A 25,413-nucleotide genomic window follows, 5' to 3' on the forward strand; every position below is an offset into this window, starting at 1 on the left:
ACTCATTTCGACAAATTACATACTTTTTCTTGCATACAAGTTATTGCAAATTTGTTTTTACGAAATAAATTAAAAAAAATACTTCATCGCTAAGGCTATTCGGTTCTTGTTCAACGCTTATTTGTTTATTTTTATCGTGTACCACGTGATGGCTTGCAGGCTGGTCGGCTGGTTAGCGGTTTCGTTCATAACTGCAGATTGCGGTGGAGAACATGATATTAAGGTTTACTACATCGCTGAGGTGAAATTTGTTGAACTGCGGCCGGCGCGCTGTCGATCTCAAGTCTCAAGCACGACTACAGTGTAAACACGACGAACCGAGCGTTATGGAGACAATCGAGTCATTCATGCAATACACGCTATGCGAGTTGTGCAGGATAAGCCACAACGTTGGCAAGAAACACGTGTATTCAAAAAAGCACCAAGAAATCGTTAAAAACGTTCTGGCTAAATTCCTTAAAAAGGTAAGTTCACAAGTGAGCCTTGCAGTGACGTTCTTTGCCAAACCGTTTGTCTTGACTGTGCCAGGTGAACGAAGCGAAGCAGTTCCTGAAGAAGCCTGAAGTTCACGATCTTCTTTGGGAAGATGGCGCCAAAGTTTGGTGCTACTTTTGCGCTCAGGAGGTCGAAAAACATGGGAGAAAAGTTGAAACAGCGTTAAGCGTCCACAGTCACAATTTTCTGCTGCACCTTGCCACGTAAGTTTCATTAGCTAGCTTGCCTGCCGTTCTTGAACAGGTTGCTGGGTGTGGTGGGCACATGCTTGTTATTTGGCTTTCTGAATTTATTTACTCGTATCTACGCCTGGCTGCGCTGTTGTTTAGCATCTGTCGCAGCCGCAGTTCGAGATGCCACATTTCAAATATTCACGGAGTTTTAATGATTGCTTTGTAATTGCTGTTGCTAGCTCGTCCACAGAACCCACTGTATGTATTATTGCTGTCATTCTCTTATATTTATTATCGTCAATATCTCGTTTTCTGCATCTTGGCTGCGCTGGCTGGTTTGTTCCCCTTGTAGGAGTTGATATGTTACCTTGTAGAATTTTGTTCATTTCTGTGGGAGCCAAATACACATGTGAAAAAGCCCAATAGTCACTAAAACTGTGTAAAGGTCTCTATGTGCAAGCGTAAAAAGATTTTTGTGTATCTCTTATACTCCACGCAGACCAAGTCATGAAGCAGCCTGCAAATCGTTCTTTTGGAAGAACAAAATCTGCAAAGCATCTGTTCCACTCTATGTCATAAGTAGCACCATGCTTTCAGGGTACGTCCCAACAGCCTCTTTTCACTTACTGCTGGCTGGCATATCTTTTACTTACTTTTTCTGTAAATTATGTTCATTCTGTTCTGTAGAGCTGAGCCACTGATTGATGCTGTGGAGAAAGTGTACCTTGAGAAGATGGAGAAACTGCATCGAAAGGTGCAGAAAACATTTTGCACCTAACATTTGCATGTTTTTATGTTTTCTTACTAAGACAAGAATCTGCTGGGTGACCTGTTCATTTTGTCACTGGTTGTAGAGGCCTACAGGTGCATGTATTAAGACCTTTCTATCTACTGGGATGGAGCGCATTTGGCAAGCACTCGCAGATATGACTAGCAGCTTATCGGTATCGCTCAAGAGGAAAGTATACAACAGTGTCATCTTGCCTGTACTCCCTTTGGGGTTGAAACGTGGAGGCTAACAAAGAGGGTTCTACTTAAGTTGAGGACAATGCAGAGGGCTATGGAGTGAAAAATGATAGGGGTAACATTAAGAGATAGTAAACGTGCAGAGTGGGTCAGAGAAATAACTCAAGTTACTGACATTCTTGTGGAAATCAAGAAAAAGAAATGGGCATGGCCAGGACATGTAGAGCGAAGAGATGATAACCGTTGGTCGCTTAGGGTAACAAACTGGATGCCAAGGGAAGAAAAGCTAGCAGGGGGCTGCAGAAAGTTAGGTGGGCGGATGAGGTTAAGAAGTTTGCAGGAGTCAAGTGGATGCAGCTAGCACAGGACCGGGTTAATTGGAGGAATATGGGAGAGGCCTTTGCTCTGCAGTGGGTTTAGTCAGGCTGATAATGATCTACTATTCAAAATTTTTATCCATTTCTACATCAAAGTGCAAATCCTTTTACTGCATTTCGGTGGACACATAGGCAAGCCCACTAAAGTGACGAGTGGTGCTATTTTGCTACGCTGAAGTAAAATTTTACTGAATTGCTTTTTCTGCATGCAGTTCAGGAACTATTTAAATTTCGTTATGAGTGTTATAACTCGGTCATCATATTGCTGTGTCATTACCTTTGACTCCGACATGCATGTTTCTTTGTGTTTGCCTTGCTTACAGCTTCTTTTTTCGTCTCCTATTAACAAGCCCAAGAATATCCTCCTCGGCTCTCACCAGCAATGAATGCTTTTCATTCCATAAATGTCTCATAGCTTCAACATAGGACCAATGGAAAACTACTGTCCGTACATCTCAGAACAATGAATCCAACTTCCTCACTTGACCACACAGTGCATGTGTCTTTAACAATTTGAACATGCTGACAGCACAGCAGTTCAGATTCAGTGTGCTGCAACTGGTTCCTCTCAGTGTTTTGTCGACAGGCTGCCAGGAAGAATACAGTTTGACAAATTTTTCCCATTTCTATCTTCTTTTTTCCATCACCACAATGTGTGGTGTCCGCATTTTTTTTTTCTATCACTTTTATGGTTAATGAATCTTAATGCACTCTGAGAGGGCACAGCATCTTGGAATAGGACTAGATTGAACTCAAAGCAGTTGCATTATTATGCTGTGAAGAGGTTCTATGAATGCAGATAAGAAATCAAAATACACCAGGCAGTTACTTGAAAAAAAGAAAAACTAATTTAACACTGAAAAAAACAACACATACAAGCAAGTAAAGGCAAAGAAGCATGCGCAACGGAGAGGAAAATAGTCAACAAAAGAAAAGGAAAGATACACTCAAGTGTACCTGTCCTTCGAAGTGGTGGGGCATACTACGAAGTGAAGCGGCTGGGCGTCGGCGGAGTCGACGTTTTTGGGTGCGTCTCGAACCGACGAGTCCGGTCAACGGCTGCTCTACAGCAGGCCTCTACGCTGTAGCCTGGATCCAACTGTTACAAGTCCCATACGCGTACTTCATATGGCCGGAGCAGTGTCTGGTGGATATGTTGTCTACTTTGCGTTTGGCCACCCGACTGGTGGTCACGTCATCGCAGCTGCTGGGATGGTCCACATCCAGCTGCGTCTGAGTCTATTAGCTCAGGCAGATGCGTCTGGAGTCAGGATCAGGTCAATCCGTGTCTGTAACCCCAAACTTTTGCGGCACGCCTGGTCACTCAGGGCGCCAGCAGACAGGCATAGTCCAGAGGCTTCTGTCCCTGATTGTTCTCTTCCATGTTCTCGTCCCGACTCCCTGCTCTCTCTACGTCTCTTGTCTCCGTCTGCTGATTGCTCCACTTGGCACTTTCTTGATGCGCACGCGTTCGTTGCTTGCTCCACATGGCACTTTCTCGATGTGCTGCATGTGTCTTCCTTTCTTCTCTTCGTCATCTTCGGTGTCCTACTTGTGTGGCACTTGCTCCTTACATACGCGTAGCGTCTGGATCGGTTTATTGAGCATTACCACTCCGTATATTTCTTCGAACTCTGCAACAAAGCAAGTTTTTTGCTGCCATTGTTTAGCTGTGAAAATAGTGCAACTAAATGGTCTTGGTTACTTGTTCACAAACGCTGCATCACAGTATATACAGTTCACGAAGTCCAGTGTTACGACCGAATTCTGATATGTTTTTATCCTCCTTTTTATTACTAGACTGTTGCCACAATCCAAAAAAACGACAAGCACAGGATGGACATTGTGACAACAGCACGCCTCGAGGTTTGTTCTGGATAAAATGTATCCAAATCATGTTGTGGTTTGCTATAAGTGTACAGTGTGGGTGCAATTTTTTAACAACTCGAAAATTTAGACTTTATGTTCCAGATATTTGTGTGGGTGCTGTTTTTAGCCTTCTCAATATGTATATGTACCGGTGAGCCCTAGTGAGCATTGCCCAATTCCTTATTTTTTATGTATCTTGAAAGGTTCTAAGCTTGTCAAAGCTAAAGCAAGGTTAGAACTAGCCGTTACTGTGTTGAGTTTCGAACTAAGATGTTTAGTTGCACTGCATGTACTAACTATAACTAGCCCCGCTTCTTTGTCACTGGCCAACTCCACCCTTTAATGCTGTGCGAGGGGTGCCACACTCTCTCTGCACTTATTCTCATTAATTATATACCTAATTATTATACCCAATTACTTATCAGTGATGTAGCAGAAATCAAGAGTACGAAAATGGGCCTAGGCAGGACATGTAATTAACACACAGGTAACTGCAGTGTGTGAGGTTAGGGGAGCAAAAAGATTTGAAAAGAAGGAAAGCATGGTCAGGGCTGCGGATGGTAAGTGACATGGATAATTGGAGCTCGATTCGAAAGGCCTTTATACCGTGGTGGGTGTGAAGTGGCTAATGATGATGGACACTTTCATTCATCACAAAAAGCTTCAAGTTATTGTGCTAAGCAGGTCCTTTGGAAAGGTTGATGTAGCGTCTTATCTCAGTTATGTATGGGCACCACGCACAGCTTATACATATTAATTTATCTCTCAGCTCTGTCAGAGGTGTCAGTTTTTTCTGAATTATAGCTCACATTCACGATGAGCATTTGAGTACTGCCAGTTTTTTTGTTCCCTTTTGTGAACATGCTCACGCTCTCAATGTGCCATGGATCCTGAATATTTATGCAACAGTACTGTTCAGCGATCAGCGAACACGCCAGTCCTGAGCCCCAACCTGGTTGCAGCCACTGGTCATCGGTGAACGGCAGTTCATCAGGCAAACAGGTTTGGGCTGCTTTGTTTTCTTCTTTTAGTATAACTTGGTGCTTAAACTAGGGCGGGCTAGTTCTCGTGCATTTTTTATAGTTTGTCTTATTCATCGCCGAAGATGTCACTGTAGACTAAGCCTGCCAGGTGGGCTTCTTTAGATGCTTGGCACAAGCATGGGCTGCTTTGTTTTCTTCTTTTAGTAGAACTTGGTGCTTAAACTGGGGCGTGCTAGTTCTTAGTTTGTCTTATTCATTGCCGAAGATGTCATTGTAGACTAAGCCTGCCAGGTGGGCTTCTTTAGATGCTTGACACAAGCACTAGTTATATGAAGGAGTAATGACTCATTGGGCGCTAATTATTCGAGTAGCGCTGGCATCATGAGTGCACGCAATACATAACTTGTTGTGATACTAGAGTCGAGTCAACTTGCAAGGATTCTGATCCAAAGCTCGCATTGTAGACTTGCCCCATCTCAGCCAAACTAAATACAAAGTTCAACAAAAGGGGCATTTGTTTCTCTAATAAGTCGCTGGCTGATTTCTGTTTCTCCAAAGCAGACATTATTAAGTCGCTCTATAAGCTTCCCGGCATGATCAAGGCCTCCTGGCCAAGACACTTTCTGGGGACCAGCCACTTTACGGATGCAGTAATAGCGATGGTGATTGTAGGGTTCACGGCATCTGGTGGCAGGTTGCTGTCCGCCTCTTCAACTTTCTTCTAGAAAGCAGCTGCGAGGCTACCACAGCGTATATGTGCACAGGATGTCTGCTGTTTGTGCGCTGTCTCTTCATGGCAGCAGCTTAGAAGGTAAAGATCTGTATTGGCCAGCGATGCACACAATGGACCTGGTGGACTAGCGAGGCATACCTCATGACTAGTGCATGACTAGTAGTGATCACCAGCCATGTGCGGCAGTTTCTTTTTCAATGCTGCCCCTTTCTTTTGCCACTCTGGGTTCCACATTACATGCCTTTCCCAATTAGGGTACACAGATACTACACCGATTGACCTTGTAGCTTATTTTATTCGAGGGCCGACTCTTTCTTTGGGGGACAGAGGGGGGGGGGGGACTTGAGAGGTTCTCTTCAGCCTCTGCATTGGCGGGAAGTGTGTGTTTTTTGCAGGAGTATATAAGTACTAAGTTTTGAGGTTTAGTATAATGCGCGTCTCAGACTTCAATGCTCATGTAGCCAATGAGCATCGTTCCTTTAACTTTTTATTGTGCCATTCACTTCTTGTGTTACTTACTAGCTTAAACATTAAGATTTTAGAAAATAAATGTGTAGTTGCAGAGGAGCTGCCTTTTATCTGCAGGCCACTTTGGTCTGGTGTCATTTTGCAGACTGCCTGAACTGCGAAAATTGGAGTTGCTTTTCCACATATTTAAGGGCACCAAGAAAAACTGAAGTTCACCTGTAATGATAGTTTTCTCTGCCCTAATGACAAAAACACTGCTTTCACTTATATTGAAGGTTTCGCAAGCTCAAAATGGTTTTAAAAAAATAATTAAATTGAGGGATTGCCACCTCTGGCTGTTTTTGCAAGATTGCGGTGTATCAAGACACTTTTTTTTTTCGATCAGGGCCTAAAGGCAACTATCGTTTTCAGTTTTGGTGTCGTCAGGGTGAATTAAGTGCTGGGGAAACAGCTCAAAGTGTGAGCAGCAAAAGCAGCTTTCGCTGCTGGACAAGCATCATTATAGCCTGGAAAAATCATAGAATCAATTTTTATTGATAACTAAAAAGAAGTGGCCTGCTGTTGTACTTACTGTCTCCATTATAAGCTCCCTGACTGGCTGACATTTTGTCTGGTGGCGTGACAGAGAGTTATGTTGCGGCAGGCAACGAAAGGGAACATCCACACTGGAGCGAAACCTCCCTGGCTCGATGACGACAGTGATGAAGACGACGGAGGAGGGCCAACACCAGCCAAACAATCGTGCATTGGAGAAATCTCCAAGGCCCCCATCGGCCCTACGATTGAAGACTTCCAGAGGCACTGTATGCAGCGTTTATTCTATCTTCTTTTTTTTTTTTTTTTTTTTTTTATTGCTGGTGTGATCTTCGGAGCAGCTTGTTAATTCTGTGGATGCTGAGGGACTCTGTCGTCATATATTGTCCAGTCAAATTCCATCCGCAGCAGTTAAATTTAGATGGTGGTCATCATTTGCTTTTCACCTCTGTTTACATGTGGACTCCTTTGCTGGAATTACACCTTGGTTCCTAATAGTTAGCAGTCAATCAGTGCAGCCACATGGAAATCAAACGCATTTAGCTGTACCCAATTCCTTTTGTATGCTACATGTATGCAAAGGATGCAGCTTGTACTGATGTGCATTTGTGTTTGGAAATTATATGTGGCAGAGGAGATGTTTGGGCTAGTTGGTGAAGATTCATGATAAAAAACAGCACACACCTTAAGGGGGAGACTGCTTTCAAAGAAACTTCTTTGTTCCTTCACCAAATCAACCAAAATGCACACTTTTGACTAGTCTTCTGCATTGATCTAAAAAACTGTGATTGATATTGTGATAGGTTCATTAGTTCCCAAGATTTAATTAAAGCCCTTTCATTAACAGGAACAATGGTGAAAAAGCACATCATAGAAGGTCACAAAGGACACATGATTACATTCTGCAAAAAAAGAAAAGAAAAGGAATGAAATGTTGGAAGCAGTTTTTTAATTTTAATATCTTAGGTAATGTTAAAAGTCATTGAAACTTCAGGTACAAATAGTGCCTAATGCACAGTGAAGAACTAGAGTACTATTTTAAAAAATTTACGAGCCCAAATTGAATATATTCTGCTCCTAACAGTGCATCTTCTGATCTAGCTCCATGCTTAAAACGAATTATGGTTCTATGGGCCATATTTGCCTAGATACACTACCTTAGGATTTGCTGCGAGTCCAAAATTTTTATTTTGACAAAAATGACAAAATCAGACAAAGTGCTGTTTACTGAAGAAGATTTCAAAATTATCGGTGAAGTGGCATTAGGAAGTCTATAATAACTTCCTGGGAAGTATTAAGCAGAAAATTGAAGGGGAAGTGAGGGGTTCATTATGATATAATTAAAGGAGACAACAGTCCATTAGAGTCCAAGGTAAACGTATAGGGATGTTGTCATATTTTTTTATTGTTTTGTAGCTGATCTTGACCAGAATTAGTCCTGTGACTATTTTAGGGAGAAAGTATATAAATATTGGCGCATTGTTTTTCCTTCCACTTTGCATTTATATACTTTCTCCCTAAAATCATCACAGGACTAATTCTGGTCAAGATCAACTACAAAACAATAAAAAAAAATAATAACATCTTCATATGTTTACCTTGGACTGTCATGGACTGTTGTCTCCGTTAATTATTTCCTGGGAAGTAGTCACTTGTACTGTCGATGTTGAAATTGACAATTTTTATTGTAAGATTGAACTCTGCACAAATCTCCCAAACGGGTTGCGCACAGTCAGAATCGCAGAAAACATCAACTTTCTGTTGGCATAATTTCGCTGTGTTTTTGGTGTGCAGACCGCGATCCGATACATTGATAACTGAGAATGTATGATTTAGCGCAGGACGGCGATTTCCCATTGCATGCACGCTTGCACAAAAATGTTCACAACAAACGAGTTAATTTTCCGTTCACTGATCACACGCAGCAGGAAGAAATGTCACCATAGTTCACTTGATAGCGACAATTTGACAGCTAGGCCGTACTCACCACTGTATTAACCAGTGTTTATATCGCCGCCTCACACATAGCTAGCAACACATTCGCCAATTCCCAGTTGTGTGCACCAAATAGTGAATAGCAATACTTTTTTACTCCGCAGCTAGGTACGCGGAAACGTGTGGCAACGGCGCGAAATTGAAAATTAAAAGCTGCTCTTTCGAATGAAATCAAGATGGCGACAATCGCTACTGGAGAATGAAAGCTGCGCGTCACGGAACTAGTACAGTTTTTGCTTCTAAACTGGTCCAAATTGAGCAATTATCTACGTTTTCTATTCTTATTATAGTGGAAATATTAACTCTGGAGATTAGAAAATTCACAGACTTATAAGCAAGAGCTCTAGATTTTGAAAAATTGATCTCTTTCACTGATTTACCTGCTCCAGAAGCTCTCTCTCCCCTTTCAGACACAACACAGAACGCAAACGGTGTCTTCATTCTTGTGCTCTGCATTGTGTATAAGTGTGCATTGTTTTCAATCGCAAATAATGCCTTTGCCAAATGTGGAGCAGTTGCAACTTGTGACGAAATTGTAAGTCAAGGTAACAGAAAGTGATTTGCCACTTATCACATAGGATTTGCTAAAGCCGCATTTGCATACTTATGTATTTTCAGTGTTTACGGAGAAGCGAAAGAAACTAAACCCCAATCGCGTCGGTGCAAACTTCGACCATTTCTCGGAAACATCACAAGAATGGCTTCCATCATTCGGACGTGTGTGGAATTTCGGTAGAAGATGGCAGTCAAGGTGAGGATTGTAGACTTTTCTGAAAAATCTATATTTTTCATCAATTTTACTATATGTGAGACATGCTTGTACTGACATTCTTAGGTCCGTATTGACATTCTTATGTCCTGAATTCTTACATCTACGGCAATTATTTTTCATGTTGTATTTGGTGTTTTAACTGTTGAGTTCACTTATAAAAAGCTGGACAGTCACTACGATTGCATTCACTGTATCCAGAGTTCGTAGTTACTTGACTTCCCGCGTTACAACCAAACCACAAAATCAGGCAAAAGGGGTGTCTATTCTTTTGTCCCATTCACTACTAGGGCTCGGGAATCATCAAGGGTGTGTGGTGTGGCCAAATTGCCAAAACCACCTAATCACTTGACGGGCCGGTCTCATGTTTACTGTGCTTTGTAAAGTTTCACTTGGGTAGTGCACAGTCTATATTTGGTGGACGTTTATTGCGCATATTAACATGTTCCAACACCTCGCAGGTATCTTAAACTCCTTGTTGTTGTTTTTTTCTTTGATGTTGAAAATGGGTGATATGGGAGGTCCTTATATGCGCACTGCCCATGGCTGTGAATGGATTAAAATTTCGTTATACATGTCTGATTGTTGCTACAGAAAATTGCATTATTACAACCTACTTTTTTTAACCAGACAGTTATTATAAGTGCGGGAATTTATATTATCTATCCAGCCCACAATTTGGTGTTTATCCCTGTAGGTATTTTGCACCTGCTTCTACAGTCGAATCTCGTTATAACTGAGTAGTACGGGGCGCGAAAATTTGTTATGTCCGATATTTTATAGAAGTGCACCAAATACCTGTAAATAAGTTTGCTAATAAAACGAAACAAAATATGCACTAATATGGACAGCACAAAGGTGCAAAAACGCACAATTTTTTAATTGAAAGCTTGATATAAGCATGAAATCTCGCTTTTCGTTCCGCGTTGGAGAGCAAAAGTTAGTACTAAGATGGGATGTTAACTTTGCGCACAATTTGCGCAAGGAAGCCAATGGACTCAGGGAATGTAGCGCGCGCATGGGTTGGTTCCAGTGGCAGAGCCACGACAGAGGCTCACACCATGACGAGGAAATGGTGATGCCATGCCAGCTACATACCTGCCAGCCGTTGGACGGCCGGACTCAAACAGCGGCGGCGACGCTCGGCTCGAGTGTCGCCGCGTGCCAAGGTGTGATCTCAGAGGCCATGGGCCATTGGTGCTAGCTTTTGTCGCCGCCGCTAGATGATGCGGCAATTTAAACACATTTCGGCGGCGCCGCTCAAGTTCGGCCATGGCCATTCATGACCTCTGAGGTCACCACGAACGGGCATGTGATCTCGGAGGTCATAAGTCGTCAGTGGTAGTTTTTGTTGCCGCCGCTAAATGACGTGGCACGCGAAGATGATGCAAGATGATCTGTCAGGCATTCTTTGAACCTAGTTCTGCTCTTGGATTGCAGCTAGTAGAAAAGACTTGTTAAAGGCATTAGTAGGTCCATGTAAGGCTGGATGCTCATGGAGTTGAAGAGACGAGATGATGTAGGCACTCGTGGAAACAGTACACAATCGTGGAAAAAATGGTGTTTCTACAGCAGTGAGCAGAAAAAGGGGGGGGGGGGGGGGGGGGCACTGTTGCTTATTGTCGGCATGCACTGGATGACTATTGACTGATAAAACACCTTTAGTGTAGGAATGGTGCAGATTCAGTGTCCGGATATTACGCATCGCATTTGGAGAAATCAGCATGTGGTGCGCTGCAGAGTTGTCATTCCTGCTCATGAATGTGCAACATAATCTTCCAACATCTGCTGCTGGTGAAGGACCACCAATCTGGACCATGCTTTGAGCAAAGCTACTCATACGCATTTTGGAAGCTAGCAATGCCTGCTTCTGCAAGTTCTGTGCAAAAGGACTCATTGGACACTGCCTGAAGGGTGGAATTGCACCAGGGTTGTTCTGTTTGGTGAATTTCCACTTAGAAAACGTAAATTATTGGTTAGAAAAAGGTAATCTTGGCAAAATTTTAGGTCACTTCAGGAAGCGGAATTGTGAAGTCTTCTTGGCTAAAATTAGTTTTGCCTAAATATAAAGAGAGCACAGGCGGGGCAAGGCACTAACCCAGCTGCAAATGAAGAAAAAAAAAGGAAGGGAACAGAATAGCGCAGTTGATACCAGTGCTGAAAAGCTTTCTTTGCACCCATCTGTGAGAGTTTTCAGATTATGACAACATTGTAACAGTCCTGAAGAAGATGAAGCTTACAGAACAAGTGAAGGAGAAAGACGCTGGAAAAGACTCGTGCTGGACGCACTGCCGTTGACCAACTGAGCTCCCTGCCCTATTGTCCTGTTGTTCAGCGCTCCGACGTCTTACGCCCGTCATAACAATATCAACACTGCTACTGTGAAGACATTGCATGTCGCTTGTTTAAGATTCCAAGATAAGGAAGGTGCAGCAATCGGCACTGAGCCCCATAGTGCTGCCACCTCGAAAGTAGGGCATTCATACTTGTATGTCGGGCTTCATTCTTGAATAGATTATGTTAAAAGGTGGTCCTGACTCATATTTTCTTTTGCTCATCCTTCATACAGTTAAACCTCGATGTAACGAACTTCCATGTAGCGAATTCCTCAATATTACGAAGTTTTTCAATTCCCCAACATCGCCCCCATTGAAGTGCGTGTATTTCTAAACTCCATGTAACGAACGTGTTGCAGCAGTTGACCTTGATGTAATGAACTTGCGGCGCCGACTGTCTCTTAGCTAGTGCTGAATTACTGGAAATTTGGCAGAACCCCACAAGTTTCAGGACGATAAAGCACAAACTGATGTGAGAGGAACGTCTACGATAGCAGCGAGCTACCGCAATTGATACAATGCACCACATTTCAGCGCCGACAGTGCATCTATGGAAAACGCATCAGTCTCCGCTGTTTTCGCTTTTGGAACGGGGCACTACGATAGCCCATGCTTAAAACCAGTGAAAAATAACAGAACAAAGAAAAAGGACTCGGGACGAGTAGTGTGCGTCCATCGCTGCCACGCGGTTGCTCACGGGCTCCCGCATGTCGGTAGCGGGAACAGCGGAGCATGCCAGTAGCCGGTGAAGCGAGGCAGAGTTGGTTTTCTAGGACAACAGTGGTGAGCGAGCAGACTTTTGCTTGACTTTGCTCTGGGAAAAAAATTATTGCTTCGTCTTGTGAGGCATTACAGAAATGAACAGTGCGCATTGGTTGAGGCCACAAGGAAAGCAATGATGAGATTCATAAGCACTGATTTACAACAGTTTATTTCAAACCTCAGCCCAGTGTATAATAGGATAAACATAGCCAATATCAGGTATGCACAGAGAGTGAAACATTCAGGCACTGGTGGAGATATAAAAGTTCCATTTGGGTGAGAGCTATCGATGGCTTTGATACACAAGAAGCACTTCTACTACAGCGAAACCTGGTTATAACGAACAGTTAAAAATTCGGAAAATAGTTCGCTCTATCATGATTTGTAATATAACATTTCGTAGAAAATACATGCAAGAGCAGCAAAATTCAATCGGAGAAGGCACAGCAACTCTGAGGGTGCCTACTTGGGTCACGTTCATTTATTTACGCACAAAGAACTGCATTATCGTAGCCTGCTTTTTTGTGTTGATCACGCCCTGTTCCACAGTTTGCAAACACTCAACAAGGGCAAACCCACTGCTCTCAATAGCACTGTAGCGGCGGTGCAGTAAATCCAATGCAGCAAGTGCTTCTTGTGAAGTCGGAATGTTCTCATCCATTGCAGGGTCAACCTGAGCGTCGTCTGCGGGATGTTCAGAAACTTCCACTGCAATTTTGGCGTCCGTCAGTACAGCCGTGGTCGCCGCAATGTCGTCGCCGCCTACAAAGTCCTCTACAGTCATTGTTGTGGGCATGTCATCAACAAAACGCGAAAAATCGTTCCAGGCTCATAGAGCTCGCGGAGCTCTGCTTTGTCAGGATCGTCCCCATCGTCATTTGATGCGCGGCCTCTGCTGGAACAAAACCTGCGTGCCGAAAGCAGTTGGCAATCGTTTCGCCTTTCACACTGTGCTCCCAGCAAGTCGATTTTCAAGTCCTGCTTCATAAGAAGCTCCACGAGAAGTGTGTCGATCAGTCTCCTCTTGTAAACTGCCTTGAAGGCCCTGATTTTATCTTGAGTTTGGTCTTTAACGTCAGTGCTGCTCTTTTTTTCACGTTCACCGCCATCACAGCACTACGCACACCCGCGCACCACACTCGACATGACCGACGCAGCCTCTGTGGAACGCTACAACTACGCCACGATGCTGCTGCTAACACCAAAACCAAAAAACGCGAAAGACGCAAAGACTAAAAAGGCAAACGCAACATTCGATCGCGCCGCTGCCGCCGCTGCTGAAGCGGAAGCGGCGCTGTCAGCGATTGTGAGATGCGAACGATTTCTCATGGCCTCCAAGATCACCTCCACACGCACAAACAGGCGTATGGGGGTGATCTCGGAGGCCATAGATTTCTTTGGCTGTCAACTCCCAATGCCGTCGTGGCATCTGTTGTGCTGTCAGCGCCTGCGAGGTAGTCCTGAACGTTTGCTGCGTCACACAACACACATGTAGTGCAACGAAGCCTGCCTCTTGCTATTAAAGTGAGGTAGTGCTTGGCATCGCGAAGTTCGTAATATTCGTTTTATGCCGAACCACGTTCGCTATGGGAAGTTAAATGTACATGTGTTTGACAAAAATATTTCGTAAGAGTTCGATATATTCAATAATTCGTTATATGCATGTTCGTTATATCGAGATTTGACTGTATCTATCATTTCGGCTTCAATAATTTTGCGAGCCAATTTACATCTGTTTTTTGATATATTACATTATCATCTTGGTAGGTGGGTGACATGTGGAAACGACATTTCGTCTTCATTTACACTGTCATCTTGAGGTTTACATTTTCTACAGTGTGCGTCCAGAAAACCACCTCACCTTCCAGGCACGTTGTAACAATTCTCCCGGAGGTGTTTGTGAAGACACCTACTGCTTTGGCAAACATAGCTTTTCCGGCATGACAAAGGAATGTTGCATACTAAGTGGTGGGAGAAGCCGTGTAAGTACGGAATAACCACAGTTTGCTGTTCAGTGGAAGGTTGGGGTGGGATGGTGTCTTCTGAACAAATGCAGTTAATAAGGCATTCAGTGACATTGGGCAGTTCATGTGTGGTGTACCCTGCTGCACTGAGATGCAGAATCTGCTTGTTGAAGCTGGCAGCCATATATTAAGGGCAAGATTTATCTAGAGCATATTTCAAGCATTGTATTGCAACTCTCCTCTTCACATTTTTAGAATGAGAAGGTGCGAATGGCAGCAGTGGCTTATTTGCGCATGGTCCGTGCTTGCAGAAAACCGGTTGATTACAAAATAAAAGCCTTATATCAAGAAATCACATTAGATTTTTCGTAATAGATATTGTCCACAGGCATCTCATGAGTAACCTCTTGTGGCGATTAGCCAGCACGTACAAAGGTTGTTGTGTAAGTCACCTGTGTTTAAAATGAGTCAGAACTGCAGTGATAAAAAATCAAGGAATCGTCAACCATGATAGTATTAGAGAAAGATTGGACAACGGGCGAACGTAAAAGCTTTTCCTCTACCCCAGACAAGCTGCAAAAACTGTGCCGTGCAAAAGAAGCACTGAACCAAGTTCATGAAATGCATGAAATTTTGTTTTAGATACAGTAGTCATGTTCAGCTGACATTAGCCTGAATAGTAAAATCATATGCAAGATATGAGTTCGTGCTAGTCATTTGTCATAAAAGCCCATGTATGATACGAACCGGCATATAATACAAGGTGTGATTTTGGGATAGCATAAACGTGAAAAGGAGGTTTTTATCTGCATATAATGCGAGCGAAGAAAGACCATCAAAAGTATAAGGAACCAAAGCTGGAGTTTGTTCTGCGACGCCAGCGCTCGGTTTCTAGCGGAGCGGAGAGGAACTACAAAACCTACGCGCATCCGCGCCCGCGCTGCGCACGGCTGTCTCCGGAGTCTGCGCAGCCAGCTCGCTCGGGAGCGCGTGCTACAGGCAGCCGGAGGAGAGGAGAGGGAGGGCGAGGGAGGACGAGGGGGGATGGTCGCGCGTCTGCGCGCTCAAAGCCGGCGCTCATTGCCAGTGGGGTTTCTTATTTTCGCTTTCTTCTGTGTCCCGGCTGACATAGAGGCTAGCTGGAGGCACTTTTTTTTATCGGTGCTTTCGAAAGTGAGAAATTATTATTAATTGATCGCCGCGGACATTGTTTTCAAAGAAAGCTTGGTGGCAGGCTCAGACAGTAAAAAAAAAATCAACATGAACACGAATTCGCTACTCAAAGGCAGAGGCAAGCGACAGGTATTTTGAAGGACTTGAGGCGGCACCTCTTGATGTCTCTGTCCATGTTGTTCAGAAATCGAAGGGTCCAGCCTTCTTGTTGAGAATTGATACGCGTGTACACAGCGACGAGTGCTCCGGACGCTGGTTGGGGAGCTTCCTTCCTATTTGTGACTGCGCACTTGAAAGGAGCCTATTCAACTCTTTGGTGACAGACGTTTTAGGCAATGCTACCGGCGCCGTGGGGCCTGTTTTCGGCATGTTTAGGACGCGTTCCCTACAAAGGCACAAAGCATGCCGCCTTACCCTTTGGTTCCTGCTGACAGCGGTCAGGGGGAGTTCGCTGCTGCGGCTCTGTCATCCGAAATCAATGACCTATCTGCCTTTAACGATGAGGGCCGGGTTTCTTAACGACCTGGGTCACTGACGAGAAACCGCGGCATGCCATTTTTTGCGCCAGTTTCTTCTCTCCGTGAGACGAAGAGCGAGGAAATGCCTGACGACCTTCCATGCAGGCGGGGACATCTTTCCAAGTAAACCTTTGTCTTCTTAATTCCACAGCTACGCTGTGCAATTCCTTCAGTTATCTTCTCTAGCGAATGCGCAGTTTTGAGCTCTCGAAGCAGGATCACGTATGAGGATAGAAAGATTGACATATGTGTTTTTCCTTCATAAACGCAAGTGATGGCATTAATGACATATATCTGTTTGTTGAGGCCGACTTGGTTCCGCGATGGCTGCTGCGGCACCGCCAGTTACAAACAGAGGTGCGAGGTATGAGCGGTACGAGATACATAAAAAAAAAAAAAGCCGACATACATCCCGTTACCGTTTCAACACGAGTTTTGTGAAAAAGCGCACCGTCACTTTTTCATTCCAGTTCCCCCCCCCCCCCTTGTTTGTTGGAGCGCGACTGCGGCCAGAACGCGGCCGGAGGAGGAGAGAAAGAACCAAGCGCGCGCGCGCAAACACGTGCTGGAAAGCAGCACGGAGCAGACGACAGCATGCTTTTCTATGCGGCGGGGAGCAGACGACGCGGCCGCTCTGCGCGTAGGTTTTGACGGGGTCTCAGCGCTGACGCACAGTAAAGCCCCTCTATCTGGAAAGTAGCGAAACTCTCCTCCCTTCGGCTGCTTTCCTCCTCGATTCTCCTCTGATTTCACTTTCCTACCGGCGGGAGCGCTGCGTACGGCACGCTGAACCTGCCTGCGCTCGAGGGGTGCCGCGGAAGGGTCAATGGTAGTGAATGGTGGGAGCTTGTTGTGCTGCCTTTTAAACAGTTCTTTTAAATCTGCTTTGCACAGGTAAATATATAATCAATTTGAAAATGTTATGTTTGTTTTAAGCAGCACATATTGCTCGCAACAACAAAGAAGGAAGGAGAAGACACGCTCAAAATGGCAAGAAATGTTTGCACTCAGCATCGCGCTCAGGTATGAAGCATCAAGAATGGGAAATAAACTGAGCAGACAGTTATGGTGTCATCTGTGTTGGGTGACAGATAGATGACCCTGAATGAGGGCCAATGCCCCCTTCAGAAATCTGCATCTTTGCGCGTGAGCGGCAAACCGGCGAATTCTGACATCGATCGCTTCTGGCTAACCTATAAACAAAAGCGTCGATTGTTTTATGCTCTCATTTTCAAATCGCATCTGTAAGAAAACGATGAAGCAATGTTCCTACGGCTGCTAATCAGAGGCCGTAGAGGTGCAAAAAGTGGCTTTTATTTCTTCGCAAAATCAATTAATCGGCAAAGTGACTCAGGCAAAATAGCGTCTTATTTTATTGGCAGAATACTGGTTTGCTTTAAAGGTCGTAAGATGTGGCGCATACAAAATACACAGTTCCAAATACAAAAGAAATGTAGCGATAAACACTGTTGCACATTGGAACGAAGTAGCATCTTTGATTTTACTGACACAGCACTGGTCGCTTTGAAAAGGGTCGTAAGACATGGCGCAGGCACATTAATTCAAAGCACCCATTTTCAAATAAAAATAAATGCATAAAAAAACACCGTTAGACGTACAATTGGAAGATGCTGAGAACGCTTAACGAAATGAAAAGATATGAAAACGAAGCGCAAGCAAATAATTTTCGTACAAACATTTTTCACATACGCTGCAATCCAATTTTAATTTCAATGATAATAAGCTTCTGATATGCACGAGAATATCTTCAAAAGATGCAAGCAGTTACCAGAAATTTTGAAGTATTTACAGATTCATTCAGGCGACAGGCAAAATAATGATTGTATACAGATTTTCAAACCACAACTTTCACAAATGTTTCGAATTAATAAAACATGAAATTGCGAATGCATAGTGTCACCGAATCTGAGCTACAGCGACCCTCATGCCTACGCTTTTGCTACCCCATTTACTGCTAGTCACTGGAGATAATTTGGAGGCTTCATCTGGGACAACAATCTGGATCCGTACTTTCGCGAAAACACTCACAATCTCTTTTACAACATCGTGGCAGGCTGGGAAGCAAGATACCAATGAAATGCTATCTTTTATCCGGGCCTGCAGTTGTGCAGTGCTGATTGAATGTTTGAGGAGAGCCTCTCTCTTACTGCGGAAAAAGTTCTCAGCAATTTTTACAGTTTCGATGACGGCTGGTGATGGGTTCGTCAGTGACATGTGAGACTGTGAAAACTTCTTCAACTCAATTAACCTTGCTGGTGCCGTGTTGGTAATCAGCGAAGCGCGGCTGTCGTTCTGTTCTACGTTCTGTTTCTGTTCTACATGAACACTGCAACGCGCAGCAGCACGGCATCGCGCGCACGAAACTTCACGCGCGCAAGCCACAGGAATGGCACGACGAGGCAGTTTAATGGCGGCAGTGAGAAAATAAAAAAACAAGCAAAACAAGATTTTGCGTGTGCTGATGACGTTTGGTGACGTGTTGGCAACGTGAGGGGGCCCGGCAGCCAACGACAAACCAGAAAAACTTCCCCCACTCTCTCTTTGGAGAGGGGAGCGTAGAGGAGCGAGGAGGAAAGCGCCGGGAGAGGGAAACAGCGGCAAAGATCTTACAATTTCACTACTTTCCTAGATAGAGGGGCTTTAACACACAGAGCGGCGCAGCGCCCCCTGGCCAAGGTTTTCTCCCCTATTTATTTGCATTACATGTTGCAGTTGCTCTGCGAGGCACATGCGCTCTGCACTTTCGCTTCCAATGCCACCTCACACAAGGCGTCAAACAGTGTCACGCACATTCATGTGCTGGTGTTTGTTCGCTCCCCATCTTGTGCTGACACACTTGATCAGAGAATTCCATGCACCGTCAAAGAACAATTAACATTCGCCGTGGCAATCGTGGAAGCCACGTGGTGCTCCGGTTGTTGCAAAACAATAGACCGCCTCCAGTTCGAATGCAGGATGGCAGCGCGCGAGCTGCCGGCTAAAATGCGCAGCGCTCGCTCGCATCTAGGACCGCACGCGGCGTGCCCCGGAAGTGTTTTCGGCTTTGGCGCTTTCACGGTCGTCATTGTCCAGTACACTGTCTGCTGAAAGGCCCTTGCTGGAGACATTTTTCGGCCAAACCTAATCTTTGATACCTCTAAATGCCTTCGTATCCTGCATTTCTCGAAAGCGTGACCCCGAGAATGCAAGTCAAGTGTCCGCGATACAGCTTCAGTATGCGGCCAGCATGGCAGGAAAGGCCTGTGACAGACCCGTGCAAAATACCAAGTGCTGCTTTCACCATTCCTACATCGTGCGAGGTGCAATTGACCTGCTTCTATTTGCATGTGTGTCGCGAGCACCGTGGTCAGCCATGGTCGCAACGGGTGCAGGGTCAGAATCAGGAAACCTAAACCATCGAAACAGTCATCTGACGGCACCTCAAAATGGCGTCTCCTCTTGTTGGAGGCTAGGGCTGCCTCGATGCCTTCGCCTCCATTTTCAGGGTCTGGACACCCTTTGTACTACCATTTTCCTCTCGTGGGAGCACATTGGCTCCCACTTGGCAGTTGCGTGCAGGGAGCATTGTTGCAGTGTGGGCTCTCTGCGGTGGCCTTGTAACTGCTCTAATGCCGCTCAGCGTGAAAGTGAAAGCTCGTTATTTACTTGGTCTGGCCAAGCTTCATAGAGGTGTGTGTACAAAAAAGCCTGTTAATTCGAGCGCGAATGTGTTCCGCTATGAATTACTGAAACAGCGCGGCGGCGCGCCCTGGCACCCAGCACATAAACAACGAAACACAGTGCAGTTACGGAGCTGTGCGCCTCTAAAATGGGGAGAGAAGTTAAAGCCAGGAGAAAATATGAAAGAATGTATAAGGCCAAACCGCCGCCATGATCGGTGCAGCGGCCAGCGGCACCTGAGCCTGGAAGAGTGGCGGCCGTGGTGGCAGCTGCTTTGTCTGTTCCGCGTGATCTTCGAGGCTTAAAACTAAATGGTAGTTATTTGCAGCCCCATTAATTTGAAAATACAGATAGTAAATATTTCTGTCCACACAGCAGTGGATGGCACCTGCCTCAATCGAGGCATCTACTGAAAACCAGCCTTGCGCAAGCAGACCAGCCCGGCAACCACCCTAGTCAAGGCCGCTGGCACTCTGCCAAGTCAAACCCCCCACCCCACTCCACCTCTCCTGCTAGAGCTAACATCAAGAGAAAAACATCGGGGTGTTATCGCTGTGCAGCATCTTGGCGCGCTGCCCAGAAATGCTCTGTACACTGCGACCAATGGAGCGCAATAAAGGGACACACCTTTCTTTCTTTCTTCCTTTTTTTTTTTTTCAGATTTTCTTTGGCAAAAGTGTAGGGTGGGATGGAGAGGAATCATTATACAAGTAAATGCGACAAATTTACCGTAATGCAAATGGTTCTTGTCATTTTTTTGGAGGCCATTTGAAATTCTGACAATTCGAACTTTTTTCATGGTCTCGTAAAGTTCGAATTAACGAACTTTTACTGTATTTTGTTTTCCTTGTGGCAGTAATTTGACCTGGTGATTCGAGACCGGTTTTATACTCAATGGTTTCTATGCGACTGGAATTAAATCAACAAGCTATCGCGATTTGATGTGCTCCGCAGTATGCTGGCTGCCCTGTAAACTGACCGCGGCTACTTTATTTTTCTTAGTATTCGTAATATAGAGCATAAAGGTCAGGTTTGTGACCGTCGTGGGGTACACTCGTTCTATGAACGTCTAGACTTCACGCAAGACAATTTCCGCGAAGATATCAGTAGCAGGAAAGATTATTTAAAAATAATGAGCATTTTTGCGCACTTTATTTTGGCAATTACTTTTCTTAAAATTTCTCATGGAAATAATACATACAGCTTAATATAGAGGCAGGTTGATAGTACGATCAGATGACGCCTTGCTACTTTGTAATTAGATGTGTTACTCAAGCGTAAATTTTATTTAAAGGTAATTTTCTTTTACGGAAAAAACGAGGTGAAAATTATTACAGGGGACTGATTGACTGTAATACCTGATGAAATTAACATTCATAATGGCCAACAACTGTTAGCTTTCACTGATATCATACGCTTTATAACTGAAGTTGAACGTTTCAGTTGAAATCATAAGGATGATAAAATGTAGCTGAATTCAGTTTTCATATTCGGTTTTAGCCAAGAAAGCTCGGTATTCCTGGCATGCAAAGCATAGCTACCTGACTGCTTAGGGTGAGTTAACACTCAGTGAAAGTTAGCAATTAACAAAGGAAGCCAGAGGTGTCAACCGGTCAAGTAAGTGTATCAGTTGTATGCAGGCTACATACATGAAATTGCGGATGGGCGTCATGGAAAATATGCCGATCTTGGCATCGGGGTGATTGAGAAGATCCATAGCTGCTGTAAAAAAGCATACCACGCGATACCCACCCTCTGGCTCAATACAACGTGGAAGCCAATACAAGTCATTTTAATGACGACAGAAATTTCTTCGACATGCACAGCTTCAAGATCTATCATATGCACATTAATTGCTGGTATATGAGTAGCTCGCGTTAAAAAACGCCGAGATAACCTTTGAACCATGGAGGATTGCCACATTCATTCGCCAAAAGAGCCATTATTCATCATCGAATATATTTATTCGCTGAAAAAATAAACCGAGAAATCTAACCCTTATTACCCAGTTAGTCCACGAAAGTAATGCTGAAAGCATTTCCTTAAAACTGCTTAGGTACCAATAATTTGTCAAGGGTTCTGGAATTCCTTTCACCTCCCTTTCCACAAAGACAAGGCCGTCGGTTTTTGTAAAATGACTCGTTTCCTCATGTGGTGAAAACAAGACAGGTTGGAGAAAATGCGGCTTATGTTTATTGTTAAGCTGACTTAAGCCGAACTATTATCGGCAACTACAGTGCTGGGCAGGTGTATTTAACGGCCATTTGATGAAATATGCACATTCACCACGCGACATAAAGAATACATCATGTTAAGCTTGACCAGCTAAGATCAGTGTCGAAGCAAGCGTGAAAACTGAATATCAGTAATTTACCCGTTTGCCCTAACAAAAGCGTAAGTCAGTAAATACCAAGAAGGACGTGTCGCCCGAAGCCCCTCCTTCGGGGAATTCGCTGTCACGTGCGTTAGACTATCAAATGGAATCATGACCACGAAGGCTGACCTTTCTAACTTCCAATGAAACACTTGCTTCAGTCATCAGATTGTCTGTCAGGCAATAAAACCCAACCTCTTTGCCATCAGCACAAAAATAGAAAAAAACATTCCCGAGGATTTTCACTAACTTTGTAGGCACAGCACTATGACTCTTTTTTCCCCACTTTTGCGCCGTTCCTTTAATCGGACAGAATGATGTGGCTTTTCTGCAGCTGAAGATAAGTCATCCCGAGTGTCGAAAAAGTATTCATAATTTTTAGTGCAGCGGTCAGTGAATCGCGAAGGGATCTGCTGCTTTCATTGCTGAAATGACTGCTCACAGGGGATCGAGTTTCTCGTAAGATGAGTTACTAAACTTTATACACTTTAATATAACTAACTCTGATTCACTTCGGCAATATACTCTGGCAACACACTGTCTTGGTACAACACAAACTTTGCAGAATTCTCCGCAACAGTGGCAGTTTAATCACCAAAACTGTCCGCCAACGCATTGCGTTCAACGCATCCGAATGGGAGAATGTTGCAGTTTAATCATCAAAACCGTCCACCAACGCATTGTGTTCAGTGTATCCGAATGGGAGAGTGGGACCCAGCATGCCGCCAGTGTCTCCACTTTAAAAGCGGCACTGGCCATCGAAGCACCCTTTTGGAAGCCTTATGCTATTAGCACTGATTAATAGTGAGACCAGAACTGCAAATTTAAACTTAAGTTTTTTTGGATCTGCATATAGCACGAGGCGGAAATTGGAAATGATAAAATTGGAAGGAGGGGGGGGGGGGGGGGGGGGACCTCATATTTTACGTGGTTTTTTACACACATGCTTGTTTACTTTTCTTCTATGAAGAAATTCATTCTTGCTGAGTAAAGCTTAAAACTTGATTCATAACCTTTAACTTGGTTCATTCCTTTAACTCACCCTTAGCTGTTGATAGCAGCCAACTCTCTTATGAGTTGCTCCTGCTTAAAATGTATGATGCAGCATAGAAAAAACAAATAAATGTGGGGAAGTACTTGGCTAGTTCTTGCACTTTAAGAATACAGGAGAAAGGTAAAATTCACTTGGGGAGGCTTGTTACTCAGGTGGGTCAGAGAAACCTACTCAAAGTTGGTACCTTGAAAAGAAGAGTGGCAAATTCACTTGTTTGTGATGACTAACTTTACTGTTAATCGATTAAAAACATTTTTGTGGCTGTTCTTTATATAAGCAGTGCCTGACACTTGCCGGCTTAGCGAGTTTTCTATGAGAAGTAGTCAAAACTGTGGAGGAGGTGGTCACTTACTCTAGGAAACTTTTTCACGACAAAAAGACATTGTCTGCCATTTTATTCACGCATTTGCAAGTGTACAATTTCCCCCTCCAAGAAATGCTCATAAATGCTTTCATCTTTTTCAGGAATCAGTATCGCATGGAAGAAAAGGCAGCAAGGCATTGGAAGAGGCCAAAGAAAGACTAAGATTATCCAGAAACAGTGTCGATATTTTTTGTCATTCATTGTGATTAAGAATGCATATTTTGTGCTTTGAAAGACTTATTCTTTCCATTTTATAAGCAGCTGCGTATACCTATGGACACAATCGCATATCGTGAAGGGCTGTGACAGCTGCCTTGGCATGCACTGTGTACAATTTATTTAGCATTTTTATCATACCTAAATTATTAGCTTTTGCAATTTTTTTCTGTGTATTCTTACATTGAAATGAGGCCCAGACATCAGAGAAGATGGGTCACCACATGGAATGCACCTGAGCTTGATAAATAATTAGCATAGTTTTGCAATTCTACGCAAAGCCCCATTCTACCCCCAACCTCACAAGGCAAATTTGGAAAATGAAATTGCATGCCAATCTAAGCAGCTTATTTCAGTCTGCCTACGCATGCACTTTCTCACACAGTCATCGAGCCGGAGCTGTTGGAGTCCTGAGGTGGCGCGGTGTCCGCAATGGGATCTCTGGCTTCATGTGTCACTGAATTTCGACACTGCATGACAGCTGGCGGCACAGAATGCCAAAAGCTGGCTGAAAGCGACCCTGGTAACTTTATCAGCGTATTGTCACGTGCACCTGGAATCTGAGACTATTAGACGGAGTTCAGCAGGTTTCGCAACATCGCGCTTCCAACTAGCTGGTTTTTTTTTTAAGTGTGAAAGCCGGACGTCACAGTCAGTCATAGGCTCCATCACTCTCTCTGTTGGCTGGTGAACTTGAAAGACCCATTGGGGAGACTTACGTGGTGTAACTACGCTATATTGGACTTGGTTTGAATAGAGGGCGAACATTTTTCAACGGATTCTCAGAAAGGATATCATAAAGAATTTTTCCTTGCGTTGGAATGTTCTAAGGCTCCTTGTTATCTTTTTGTGCTCATGGAGCTGTTTAGCTCGTGCAAGTGCCGCATGACAGATGCCACGTTCATCAAAGTCTCTGTTCGGAGAACAGCGGGCTATGATGCTGGAGGTATAGACTCTTTGCAAAACCCTGGAAGTCAGTTTCTCTGCACAGCAAAAACCCCTTCAGCACGGCAGAAATTGGGTGCAGTGCAGGAGATCTGTATTGTGACAATAAAGGCCACCTCTATGTTTTGCACGATTGAGAGCCCCTCTGCGAAGCCAGTGCCTCGCAAGTGCCATTTATACCCTCTTCTTTCTTCCCCCTTCCCCACATCTTCCTGGTTTTCAGTAGAGAAGGAATTCGGCTCGCCAGGTTTGTGCATGACATCAGGCTTGATATAGAAGTATTCTGCGCTGCACCCAACTTCTGCCCCAGCGACGGGCCGCGTCGCTATGGTAAGTGGGGCGTTTGCTATGCAGCAAAGCTGACTTGCGGAGTTTTGCAGCTGGCTCGATGTCTTCCGGAACTTTGATGTGTGGGCTAAGTGAGAGCTGGATGCCAGTGGGACTGTGGACGATGTGTTGCGGGATGCGCCCTAGTAGGTAGCTTGTTCGTCTCGCGGATTTGAACATACGAAGGCCGTATGTTCAAATCCCGCCCCTATCCAAATTAATCAATTTTTTTTTTTTTTGAACTCAGTTTATTTTTGTGGCAGGAACCTCCTGAGAATTTTGGCGCCAGTATGAACTGTGTGCCATTATATATTGCACCACAAGAGTCTCAACTGAG

The 25,413-nt window shown here is 44.3% G+C and overlaps 1 protein-coding gene across 4 annotated transcripts; it reads left to right on the top strand.

Moving 5' to 3' along the window:
• Positions 1 to 148: 148 nt before the first annotated feature.
• On the top strand, positions 149 to 25,157 carry LOC146185918 (centrosomal AT-AC splicing factor-like). Of its 4 annotated transcripts, none has more exons than XM_084606847.1 (9): positions 149 to 464; positions 529 to 698; positions 1,168 to 1,266; positions 1,356 to 1,422; positions 3,812 to 3,877; positions 4,790 to 4,882; positions 6,690 to 6,867; positions 9,212 to 9,344; positions 23,690 to 25,157. In XM_084606847.1, exons 1-9 carry the CDS (start codon positions 327 to 329, stop codon positions 23,748 to 23,750), a joined length of 1,005 nt encoding a protein of 334 aa, XP_084462973.1. In that variant the 5' UTR covers positions 149 to 326; the 3' UTR covers positions 23,751 to 25,157. The 4 variants fall into 4 exon arrangements, with proteins under 4 accessions (XP_084462973.1, XP_084462971.1, XP_084462972.1 ...); XM_084606845.1 differs by lacking the exon at positions 23,690 to 25,157 and adding an exon at positions 13,127 to 13,818; XM_084606846.1 differs by lacking the exon at positions 23,690 to 25,157 and adding an exon at positions 13,127 to 13,817 and having other exon boundaries at positions 6,708 to 6,867.
• The last annotated feature ends 256 nt before the right edge of the window (positions 25,158 to 25,413 follow it).

This window comes from Amblyomma maculatum, chromosome 6 (assembly GCF_055883805.1).
Source record: "Amblyomma maculatum isolate TAMU_Amacu chromosome 6, ASM5588380v1, whole genome shotgun sequence".
Taxonomy (NCBI): Eukaryota; Metazoa; Arthropoda; class Arachnida; order Ixodida; family Ixodidae; genus Amblyomma; species Amblyomma maculatum.

Bases quoted from the DNA above. Each gene is read 5' to 3' on its own strand.
- LOC146185918 (XM_084606845.1), top strand. From the start codon at position 327: ATGGAGACAATCGAGTCATTCATGCAATACACGCTATGCGAGTTGTGC. The intron at 465-528 runs GTAAGTTCACAA...TGACTGTGCCAG, and splicing joins TGGCTAAATTCCTTAAAAAG to GTGAACGAAGCGAAGCAGTT. The intron at 3,878-4,789 runs GTTTGTTCTGGA...TTTATGCAACAG, and splicing joins TGACAACAGCACGCCTCGAG to TACTGTTCAGCGATCAGCGA.